General features: G+C 37.1%; 1 protein-coding gene across 1 annotated transcript; it reads left to right on the forward strand.

Annotated features, from left to right (window-relative positions):
- The first annotated feature begins 205 nt into the window (after positions 1-205).
- LOC133777810 (probable E3 ubiquitin-protein ligase ARI2) lies at positions 206-3,320 on the forward strand. Its single transcript, XM_062217558.1, has 7 exons — positions 206-346; positions 796-837; positions 936-1,221; positions 1,682-2,168; positions 2,280-2,816; positions 2,901-3,040; positions 3,241-3,320. Exons 1-7 carry the CDS (start codon positions 206-208, stop codon positions 3,318-3,320), a joined length of 1,713 nt encoding a protein of 570 aa, XP_062073542.1.
- The last annotated feature ends 7,401 nt before the right edge of the window (positions 3,321-10,721 follow it).

A 10,721-nucleotide genomic window follows, 5' to 3' on the forward strand; every position in this document is an offset into this window, starting at 1 on the left:
GTACAATATCCGAAAATAGTGGATTTGCCGATTGGCATCGATCGAATACTATATAAACTCTCTATAGAGATCTATTGGAGACCTAGAATAGAAAAGCGAAATCAAGTATCCTTGGGTGTTAGTTGAGGTTTCCTTTTGTTTAGTATTAAATCTGAGAAACACTCTTCCGTAGTGTTTATCTTTTTTCGGTGGGTTCACCTTCACCATGGGAGGCTATAAGTGCGAAAATGATGACGATGATGTCGATGATCATCTTTATCTCTATGACGATGGTAGTGATGAGTCTCTTGAGCTCCCATTATTAGAAGACATTCCCTCAAATATTGAAAAACCTGGTTCCGTTAAGGTAAGGCATGGGATTTCTTGAGTTATAAAAAGAAGAAAAATATATATGGTGTCAGTTTGCATCATATTATAATTATACATATATAGAGGGGTTTTTATGGTAGGAATTGTTTTTGTGCATATAGAAACTGTTTTTGGTTTTCAGTATATAAATAAGTTATGACGTGCAAAATTTTCCATAATTTTTTTTCAAATAGCCTGTTATCTCAGGCATGCAATGCTACAAACAATATTTTAAATTATTCAAAATTTCTAAAAACGTGTTAAAGAAGGAAAAAAAAATTAGAGGTTACAAACTTATGGTCAAACACAGAAAAAATTCCCACCAATTAGTTCAAAACAGGTTTCCTGCACACACACATATATATATATATATATTATAATTCAATACTGTTTTACTTTTCGAGAAAACATATTGTTGTTGAAGAAGAATTTTCAGTGCTGATTTGAGTTTTGCAGGTAATTACAAAAGAGTCTCTCTTTGCTGCGCAGGTATGTAATTCAAAACAATTTGATTATCTTTTGTTATGTACTTGTTGCGCTTGTCTAGAATTTTGTGACAAAGTTTGGTATTGAAATGAAATATACAGAGGGAGGATTTGATTAAGTTGATGGAAGTTTTATCATTGAAAGAGCACCATGCACGAACCGTACTCATACACTATCGTTGGGACTTAGACAAGCTGCTCACGATTCTTGTGGAGAAAGGAATTGATGAGTTATACAGTAAAGCAGGTGTGACCTCAGTGGAGCAGCATGACAACTTTGCCTCGTCAAAGTTATCATTCAATGTTACGTGCACTGTTTGCTATGATGAGGATGTTCCTCCATGTGAGGTCACAACCATGGACTGTGGTCACTACTTTTGCAACTCTTGTGAGTACCGACTACTTTTTCTTTTTTCCACTTTACATACATTGAACTCCTTTTCTTTGCATTCGGGAAATTTTCAACATGTGATCTGTATGATAGTAGCATGTTTTATGCTCTTAGGAAAAATAAATATGTTCTACTTTACTTGATAGAATGTTACTTTATTCCCAAATAAATAAGATTAAGAAGCAATTAAAAATATGTGAAATAGCTAGGCAAATTAATGCATCGTATCACATGGTGATCTTTTGAGATATAAATGTGATTTCATTGCTACAAACTTAACCTTATATGTAGTGACCATGTGCCTATTCCCACCACATTAATACATACACACGATCTCAAAATGGCATTATAAATGATGTTTAAGAAGAAATCACCACTTAATATACATGTACCTTAGTTTCAAGTATATTGGAGTTTTCTCTCTTTATGTTTAGTTTTTCGGTATGATTCTTCTTAGGTTGGACAGAGCACTTTATAACAAAGATAGCTGAGGGGCAAAGTAGGCGCATTGGATGCATGGAACACCAGTGTTACGCAGTCTGTGATGAAGAGAAGGTCAGAAATCTGGTCAAAGCGAGGGATCATAACCTGGCTGAGAAATTTGACCGTTTTCTTCTAGAATCATACATTGAGGATAATAGTAAGGTTAAGTGGTGTCCAAGTGTTCCCCATTGTGGAAATGCCATTCGTATTAGTGATGATGTTGAAGAAATACGTGAGGTTGAATGTGCATGTGGTCTACAGTTTTGCTTTAATTGCCTATCTGAAGCACACTCACCTTGTTCTTGTCTAATTTGGAAACTGTGGAATAAAAAGTGTCGACATGGTTCAGAGAATGCTATCTGGATTACAGTTCATACGAAGCCCTGCCCAAACTGTCACAAATCAATTGAAAAGAATGGAGGTTGCAACTATGTAAGATGCGTTTGTGGCAGAGCATTTTGGTGAGTGTTTTTTGTCCTCTTCTTTTTCACCCACTGCTCTTAAATATTCTAATTTTTGGTACTGGGAATGAAAGTATATATTAATCGGTTTCAATTGTTGTTGTATTGCAGTTGGCATTGTGGTGACCAACTAAGCCAACATAACCACAAATGTGGAGGATATGTAGAAAAATCTGTAAAGACGGAAAAAGTTGATCATGCAAAGAATAACCTATTGCGATTTGCTCACTACCTCAACCGCTATAAAGCTCATCTGGATTCTTTAATGCTTGAAAGTAAGCTGAAGAAAACCGGAAAAGAAAAGATCTCATGTTTGATAGAATTAGAACCAATACTAAAAGATTATAGTTGGGTAAGCAATGGAATCGACAGACTCTTTAGGTCAAGGAGGATTCTTTCCTACTCCTACCCATTTGCCTTTTACATGTTTGGTGATGAACCATTTGAAAATAACATCACCAACAAGGAAGAGAGAATGAGAAAGCAAAACTTGTTTGAGGACCAGCAACAACAACTTGAGCTAAATGTTGAGAAGCTTTCTTTAATGATAGAAGAGCCTTTCGAATATTTTCCAGAAGATGAAATCGTGATCAGAAAATTGCATATTATCAATCTAACCGAAGTTATTGATAAGCTATGCAAAGAATTGTAAGTTTATTACCTTGAATTATCATACTATTGTGAGATTATGGTAGCAATAACTTAACTTGAATATATATGAATACCTTGTAGGTACGAATGCATAGAAAATGAATTGTTGGGCTCTTCCCAATGCGCAAATTCTAAGATTGCTCTTTACAAGTCAAATGGCGTGGAAAAAGCTTCAAAACTCATTGTTTCTGAAGGCATGCAGCCCTCTCCTAATAATCACGGTATGTGTACATAATAACATGAGTAATAATATAGACACTTAGAAATTTACACACAGAATAATATGATATGAAAATTAATAAAACTTTCAGAATTGAAGCAAAAGTGCAAGTGTAAATGTAATCAGTGTTTTGTTTTGAAGAGTTCGGTGAAAATACACCAAATAGTGTTTCAAAAAGCTAATGACACATATCCAATTCAGGAGAGGTGAGAAAATCTTGCGAAGCTGAAGCTGAAGTTGAAGAGTCTTCTTTGAAGCGTCTTAAAGTGGCCCCCTTGTAGATTCTGCCACTATTCTCAGTTTTCTGCCCAAACAATTTTATAATATTTAGCGTCTCCTTTCAGTTAGTTTTTTTCTTTTCTTTTTATAATGAGAATTTGAACCCCTTAACATTTTGAGATATAGTTAATCGGTCCTATTTTTTTCTTTCGTTTCCTTTTTCTAAATAATTTGATTTAACTAAATAAAATTGGCTATAGCATCTTTTTCCTCAACAAGTAGTACCTCAATGAGATTATAATACTAGAATTAAGTGAATTACTATTCATTTTTTATTTCATAAGAGGGCAGCCATATTAAACAATTAGATCACTGAGTTTCAAAAGTGTCGTTTGTAAATTTTTTATTTTAAATATATAGTCTTTATTGGTACTCCAATTTAATAAAAATATCGACATCAATGATAAAATTTAGAAATATTATATCAATAATGTGCTAATAATATGAATAATTTCATAAAAATTTAAGAAACAGAAAGATATTACATAATACATAAAGTGAATTAAATTTTCAAAACAAATACTATAGACCTATTAAACAGAACTATAAAATACAACTTTTTGAAAAGATGTCAAAATTTTGCTGTATGTTTATAAAAATGAACTAAAATTAAATTATGTTTAAGCCTTAACGATATTATGCTAAGATATTGCCAAATTTCTAATCTATCTCTACTTTATTTTGATATTTTAGGACATATGCTACTTTTCAAGGATACGTAGACAACAATTTTTTTTCTCTCTAATTTTACATTGCAATAAGGCAGGAATGGGGAGACATTCCACAACAAATTCTTTTGTCCTTTTTTTCATTTCCATATTTGTTCACATGCTGAATAATCTGGACTTTGTTGAAGCTACTTGTTCAATCAATAATGTAGATTTCTGTACTATTTATTTTTTTCATGACTCTTTCTTATAAGAATGTAACAATTTTTCGTACAATTAATTTCTTTATTGATCATATTTTATTTTCTTGCCGTCATGATTCTATAAAACGAGATTAGGCATGGCCAAATGAGGCTTTGGAGCGGGGTGGGGCAGGATCCTGACCTAACGGGGCGTCTTTGCCACGGCAAAACAAGGGTACAATTCAAGGCGAGGCGCTGACCCGCCCCGACCCACCATATATTCAAGTGGGTCGGGTACTGACCTGCCTCGATTACCTTTTTTTAAAAAAAAAGCAAATTCTCATGGACTGTAATTTTGGTATACTCAGAGTCAAACCCAAAATTCTCTTTCTCAAAGCCATCCCCAAACGAAAACTCTTGTTCTTGTTCTCCTGATTCTCCAAATGAAACAGACGAAGAAGAAAAGGTTGCGGAATGCTAGTTTTGTTCTTGAGGGGTTTCTATGGAATTGAACCTCTTTTTGACTCCCTTCCCATTCATGGCCATGGCCTCTGCACTCCAAGTCCACGATCAATTTTGTATTCTATCTTCTCCTCAAAATATTATTATAATGAGTTTTATTCTGGATGGTCTTATTGTTTGTTGTTGAGAAGTATAGGTTTGCTTACATTAAAAAATTTCTTCTTCTTCTTTTTGTTCGACAAATAATTATACATAACTCTATAAAATATATATTTATGTAAATTTATTAACGTAAAGACTCATACTTACATGTATATTAAACAATTTAGACAAAATACAGTGAGGGCACTTCATAGCTTTGCCCTTGCTCTCCAACTGCCTGTAGTAATTCCCTTAGAAGAGACGAAGTGATATTGACTAATATGGTAAATTCAACATAGTCCACATTAGCTAATATTAGTGTCTGTCTTAAGAGGCTTCTCAGGTAGATGAGTTCTTTGTTAATTTGCCATTTTCTTAGTCTTTTCTTAAACTCAGTAGTTTCTATGGACTTGAAGAAAAGTATAAGGGGTTCAATTGTCTACTTTAATGTTCATTCAACAAAATGAAGGCAATATGTAACCATTGTGGGAGGAAATTATGGGGAGAGAGTAGTAATGGGACTAAACATTTACTTGATCATGTGAAAAGATGTCCAGTAACAAAGTAACAACTTGCCACGAATCCTAATCCTAATACAAATCCTTCAGTCACAACTTACAATTTTAATCTTGAGCTAGGGAGAAAAAAGTTAGTTCAAATGATTGTTCTACATGAATACCCTTTATCGATGATTGAGCATAGTGGTTTTATAGACTATTCAAAAACTCTTTGCCCTATGTTTAAAATTGTGTCGATGAATACAATTAGGTCTGACATTTTGAAAATTGACAAGGCTAAGAAGGAAAAATGTAACCAAATTTTGGAGAAAAATAGAAGTAGAATAGCTATAACCACTGATATGTGGACTGCCAATCATCAAAAGAGGGGATATATGACTGTGACCGCTCATTTCATAGATGACTCTTGTAAGTTGCATAGTCGAATTATAAGTTTTAAGTATGTACCATGCCCACATGATGTTGTAACACTTACTGATACATTGAGTTCGTGTCTGTCTGGATGGAATATTGAAGACAAGATTAGTACAGTGACTGTAGCGTCCCAAAACTCCTAATAAGATTAAGTATTTGGATTAGCTTGTCAGGATATTCTTTTAAGATTTTACGTGAAATTATTGAATGGTTATAGTGTGGTGCAACCTGTGCCACATGTGCATGGCCCATGCACACGTGGAATGTGTTTGTTGGGCATGTGTAAATCTTACTTGATATTAAGACGAACGTTTGATTGTGATTCTAGGCTCGTTATGAAGTACCTGCCCTTTATTTTTGCTTGGACTTGAGGTAAGAAAGTTAGCTAGAATTTCTATGAATTATGTTATGAAAGGTATAAGCTATTATGTTATGAGATGACAGAGCTATCATGTTATGAGATAAAGTGTTTGTATATGTGTTTGTATGTTGTATGAAAAGCAGTATGTTGTTAGCATATTGAACGCTACACAACAAAGAAGTTACTAAGGATATGACGTAGTCATAGGGCGAAAGCGTCGAGGTTATTCGAGGACGAGAGTTCTTGTTTACCTCATAGAGGAGGTTTTACCGGTTTATGCTTTTGTTGGTTACCTCTTGATGTGACATGGACAATATGGGTGTCATGATCACATGATGTATGATTATGCTTATGTTTATGAAGTCTTATGAATATGATATGATTATGATTTATTATGCTATGACATAAGTTTACGATATGTACGTAGATTGTTTTGTGTTTCTTGTTGATTATTGTATTTTGTTTGTACTTTCTTACTTGGCTTTTAGCTCACTCCCTTACTTTCCCCCTTTCAAGTAGGCAATAAGATTTCTTTTTGGCACGCACAGTGATGTGGGGAGTTTTGATGTCTAGGCAAGTATGATACGGGGTGTCCATGAGCTATTGACGATCTAGTTGAACGCCAAGAATGTTTATGAACTTTTATGCTATGGTTTATGTTTTCATTTGTCACAGCGGGACCTATATATTTTTTTTAAGATTTCATAAAGACACTTTATTTTTATTTTAAGCTATTGGGCCCAAATTGCATGTTTTGACAATGCCCCACTAAACATTTTCTCTAAAATGGTATTTTCTAATAAATATGAACTGAGCAACGTTTTTTACAAAGTAAATAGTTTAGGGCGTTCTTATAAATTGTATTAGAGACGGTCGTTCATAATTCTAAGGACCCTCCGCATACATGCTAAAGACTGGGAAAACCTCTTCTCACTTCATCGTAAGTATTTTCTACTTGTGTTATTTGCTTTACTTTCTCTTAAGTTTTAGTACTATGTTTGTAGACCTTTTATTATGCCTCTAGTAATTAGAACTTTTAGAAAGTAACTTCTAGAAGAGATCAATGGGATATCAAGGGTTCTTATAGACGAGGTAAACGGCAAAGACGAAAGGATTTCAGTTCTCTAAAAGACATATGTTATGAATGAACGCATCAATTGGATGAGATGCGTCATAGGAAATCGCAAGCATGACACTATCAAGATCAAAGGACACACAGGCTTTACGACGCACTCGTTAATAAGTTAGAAGACATAGGTTGAGGAGTTTACTGATAACTCTACAAAATTGAGTTATTTTACCACTTTTTATATGCTAAATGTTGCTTAATTATTGAGTTTCTAATTAATTTATTAAGTTTTTAAGTAATTTTGAATTTATTAGTCTTATTTTGATTTTATATATTTTTGTGTGTTTTTATAGTTGTTGACCCAGATCTTGGTCAACTGACACGGAGTCAGAATATGCTTGATGTGAATGAATGTGTTGACAAGAATCGAATGGCAAAAAGTAATAAGAACATGATATTTTATAGTGGTTCGGCCCCAGGATCTGGTAATGACCTACGTCCACTTAGACTGTTATTGATATAAGAATCAAATGAGTGATCAAAGAACAAGGGTTCAATGAGTTTTACTAACCTCTGCAGAACAATACAATATTCCAAGGACAATTATTCTAGTCTCAAATAATTCAAAAGCCAAAAGTCCCTTCCTTGAGCTATCTTTTTCTATTTATAGGCTCAAGGGGGATTACACAAGATTGTTACAGATATTCTCTCCTGAATAATCGGATACTCAGGAGATTGTGTGAGTTAAATTCGGGATTTACAAAGATCTTTATAGTAATATTACGTTTCACGCGGAACTATCGACCAGACTGGTCGCAGGTAAGACTGGGCAGCTTACTGCTTCTAATACGTCCGCTGGTCGATACACTAGCAGAGCTCTTCCAGGTGTCAGCCACGTGTCCATGGATTACTTGCCACGTCATCAACGTCAATTTTTTGGATAACATTTTCCCCCCAAGTTTATTTATTACGAGCAATAAATAAACTTTTGAGCGAACGACTCTTCGGTAACCCCACCATACGTGTCAGAACCCTTTGTGTGTTCTTGGAAAAAGCAACCTACTCCTATCTAATCATGACTTTTCGGTTCCCCAGTAATAATTCGACGGCTATTCCGCTTCCCCATACTTCGAAAAAGGGAAACTGATGATTACACCTTTTTTATGCCACAGACAAACTTATATAACATCTCCAAACTTCCCTTTTTCTTTTTACGCACGCCATTGTCTTCTTAAGAAACCCGGAAAACCAGAGCTTTAATCTTCTCCGGAGACCGTTCTTCTGCAATTTCAAGACTCAGTCTGAGAGTTCCTTGATTTCCGAAGGCTCTCTTCCAACCTCCACGACCATCTTTTAGGTAAGTTTTTGAATCCTTATGCTTCAAATTTTCATAATGCATGCTTCTGTATGTTGCCTGTTTGAGTTCATCTGCTTCTGGTTTGAGAGGCTTGTGAGTAGAATGTCTTGTAGGCAAAAAAGGTTATGAGTTAGTTTAATAGTCGGGATCATGCTTTTAGGACGTAAAGTCGAAGTAAAAATTCGATCTTTAGGCTAGTTGGAAAATAGGTTTTTCCCGCCCTAAGGGGAGTTGAAAAAGCTTTTTTGAAAAACTTTTTACTTTCACCCTTTGATCCGTTTCTCAAATTGTGCGTGTAGAAAGATTTAGCTTTTTGTTAGAATGCTGTTGCATAAAAGCTTGACTTTTATACTCGACCAGCACTACTCTAAAAAGCGTTTAAAAATTCTCTATCCTCACCTCCCCATTCTTCTGTTTGGAGACCTTGATGCCAGATTTGTGGGGAGGTGAACGGCCCATCGACGACGACCTTCTTGCCCAGCTGCTCGAAGGTGAAGAACAACCGACTGACCGAATCCACGAGATTCCTTTTTCTCGATCCTCTTCCAGACCTCGTCCTTCTCCTCCTCAAATGGCTCGTTCCAAATCTTCAGGCAAGAGAAGACCTGACTCCGACGATAGTCCAAACCCTCCTGCCCAGCCTGATTCGCAGGCTAGGGTTCCCTTGACCAGCGGTCGAGACAATCCTGTTCCTGACCCTAACATCCAAATTAGAGCACGCCCTCGCCATCAGAATCTGCCTGATGTTGAGTGGTATATCTCCCCGACCAGCCTAGTGACCCCTCGGATGGTTGCTAACTATTTCAGGAAGTATTCTCTCACAGGGGTTACCATTAAAATTCATGTCGCAGACCAAAGGACTAACCTCCCCGGAGGTATATACAGCGCCTGGTCTCGGTCTCACATAGAGGCGGGGGTTTTCCTCCCTCTACATCCTTTTTATCAAGGGGTGGCTAATTATTTCGATGTCGCCCCCTTCCAAATTACCCCAAACGGATATAGAATGCTAGCCGCACTCTATATCCTGTACAAACTTAAAAAATGGCCAAAACCTACCCCCCACGAGGTCAATTATCTTTTTTACCTTAAATCCAACCCTCAATAATATGGGACGGGTTTCTTCCATCTTTGTCACCAGGAGACAAACCGGACGTTCCTGAGTGACACTACGCACATATCCAACGTGGGGCAGTACATTAAGGAGTACTTTCTTACTCCGGACATAACCAGCAACAACCTGGCCTTCGCTCGAGGAGGTAAGTGCTGTTTTTTACTGGTCGATAATTTTAATCAAAGAGTCTCCCTTCATTCTTCTCAAACTATACTTTGTCTTTCACGCCCATGGTTACGTCTGACCCCAACACCAGACATGGTGTTGAGGTCCAATGCTTTGGCCAGGATGACAGACGCAGAAAAAAGCGTCAAGTCCCTGGTTACTGATGAAAACCTGAGGCTGTCTGGCCTCCTGGCTCTTCGCCATGAAACAAGAGGACCCGTGGTAGCCGATGCCACTGCCGAGGGGGTTCCCGAGCAGCAACCTCCTGCGTCTCCTCCACGAAGGAGGCCGACGGGGGTTACAATCAGGGAACCCATGGGCAATCCTTCCGTAAAAAGGCCTTCTGCTCCCCAAGGCAAGGGGAAACAAAAGGCCAAAGAGCCGGTTGTGGACTTGGGGGAATCCTCTGATGAGAACGGTAAAGTTATTTTGCTTTTAAATAGCTTGCCAATTCCCTGTCACTTGTTTGACGGGGAGGGCAAATTTACATATACTCCAAATCTAGGGTCAGACTTCTTCATGCCAGATAAAGAGTGTATGACTAATAGAGTCAATAGTATAGAGACCAGTAGTTGTAGCTCGGGTGTTAACTTTGTGACCTTCTTTTTTGTTTGATAAAGAGTCTTCATCTGCCCCTATCTTACCCTTTGCATGTGTTTACTTGTATGCAGATATGGCCACTCCCAACGTCTTCGACCTATACCAGGCTGAGGAGGAAGAGGAAGTTCCTCAGCTCCGGCGAAAGTCGTCAAGGAGACACAATGGCGAAACAAGCTAAGGACCTGCCAAAAAGAGTCGAACAGAAGACCCTCCCAAGGATGTGCCAACTGGGCAAACTTCTGCTCATCCTCCGGCTCCTGCTGAGAAGCAGACTCCTCCTGCCCCGTCAAACCCTCCGGCTACGCCCACCAGGGAACAAAACAAGCGGGAAGAAACTCTTGGGGCCAAACTCTCG

The sequence above is a fragment of the Humulus lupulus genome, chromosome 1, assembly GCF_963169125.1.
Source record: "Humulus lupulus chromosome 1, drHumLupu1.1, whole genome shotgun sequence".
NCBI classification, from domain to species: Eukaryota; Viridiplantae; Streptophyta; class Magnoliopsida; order Rosales; family Cannabaceae; genus Humulus; species Humulus lupulus.

Excerpts from the sequence above, each read along its gene's own strand:
- LOC133777810 (XM_062217558.1), top strand. The coding sequence starts at position 206 with ATGGGAGGCTATAAGTGCGAAAATGATGACGATGATGTCGATGATCAT. Across the intron at positions 1,222-1,681 it reads TCACTACTTTTGCAACTCTT|GTTGGACAGAGCACTTTATA; the intron begins GTGAGTACCGAC and ends GATTCTTCTTAG. Across the intron at positions 2,817-2,900 it reads GATAAGCTATGCAAAGAATT|GTACGAATGCATAGAAAATG; the intron begins GTAAGTTTATTA and ends AATACCTTGTAG.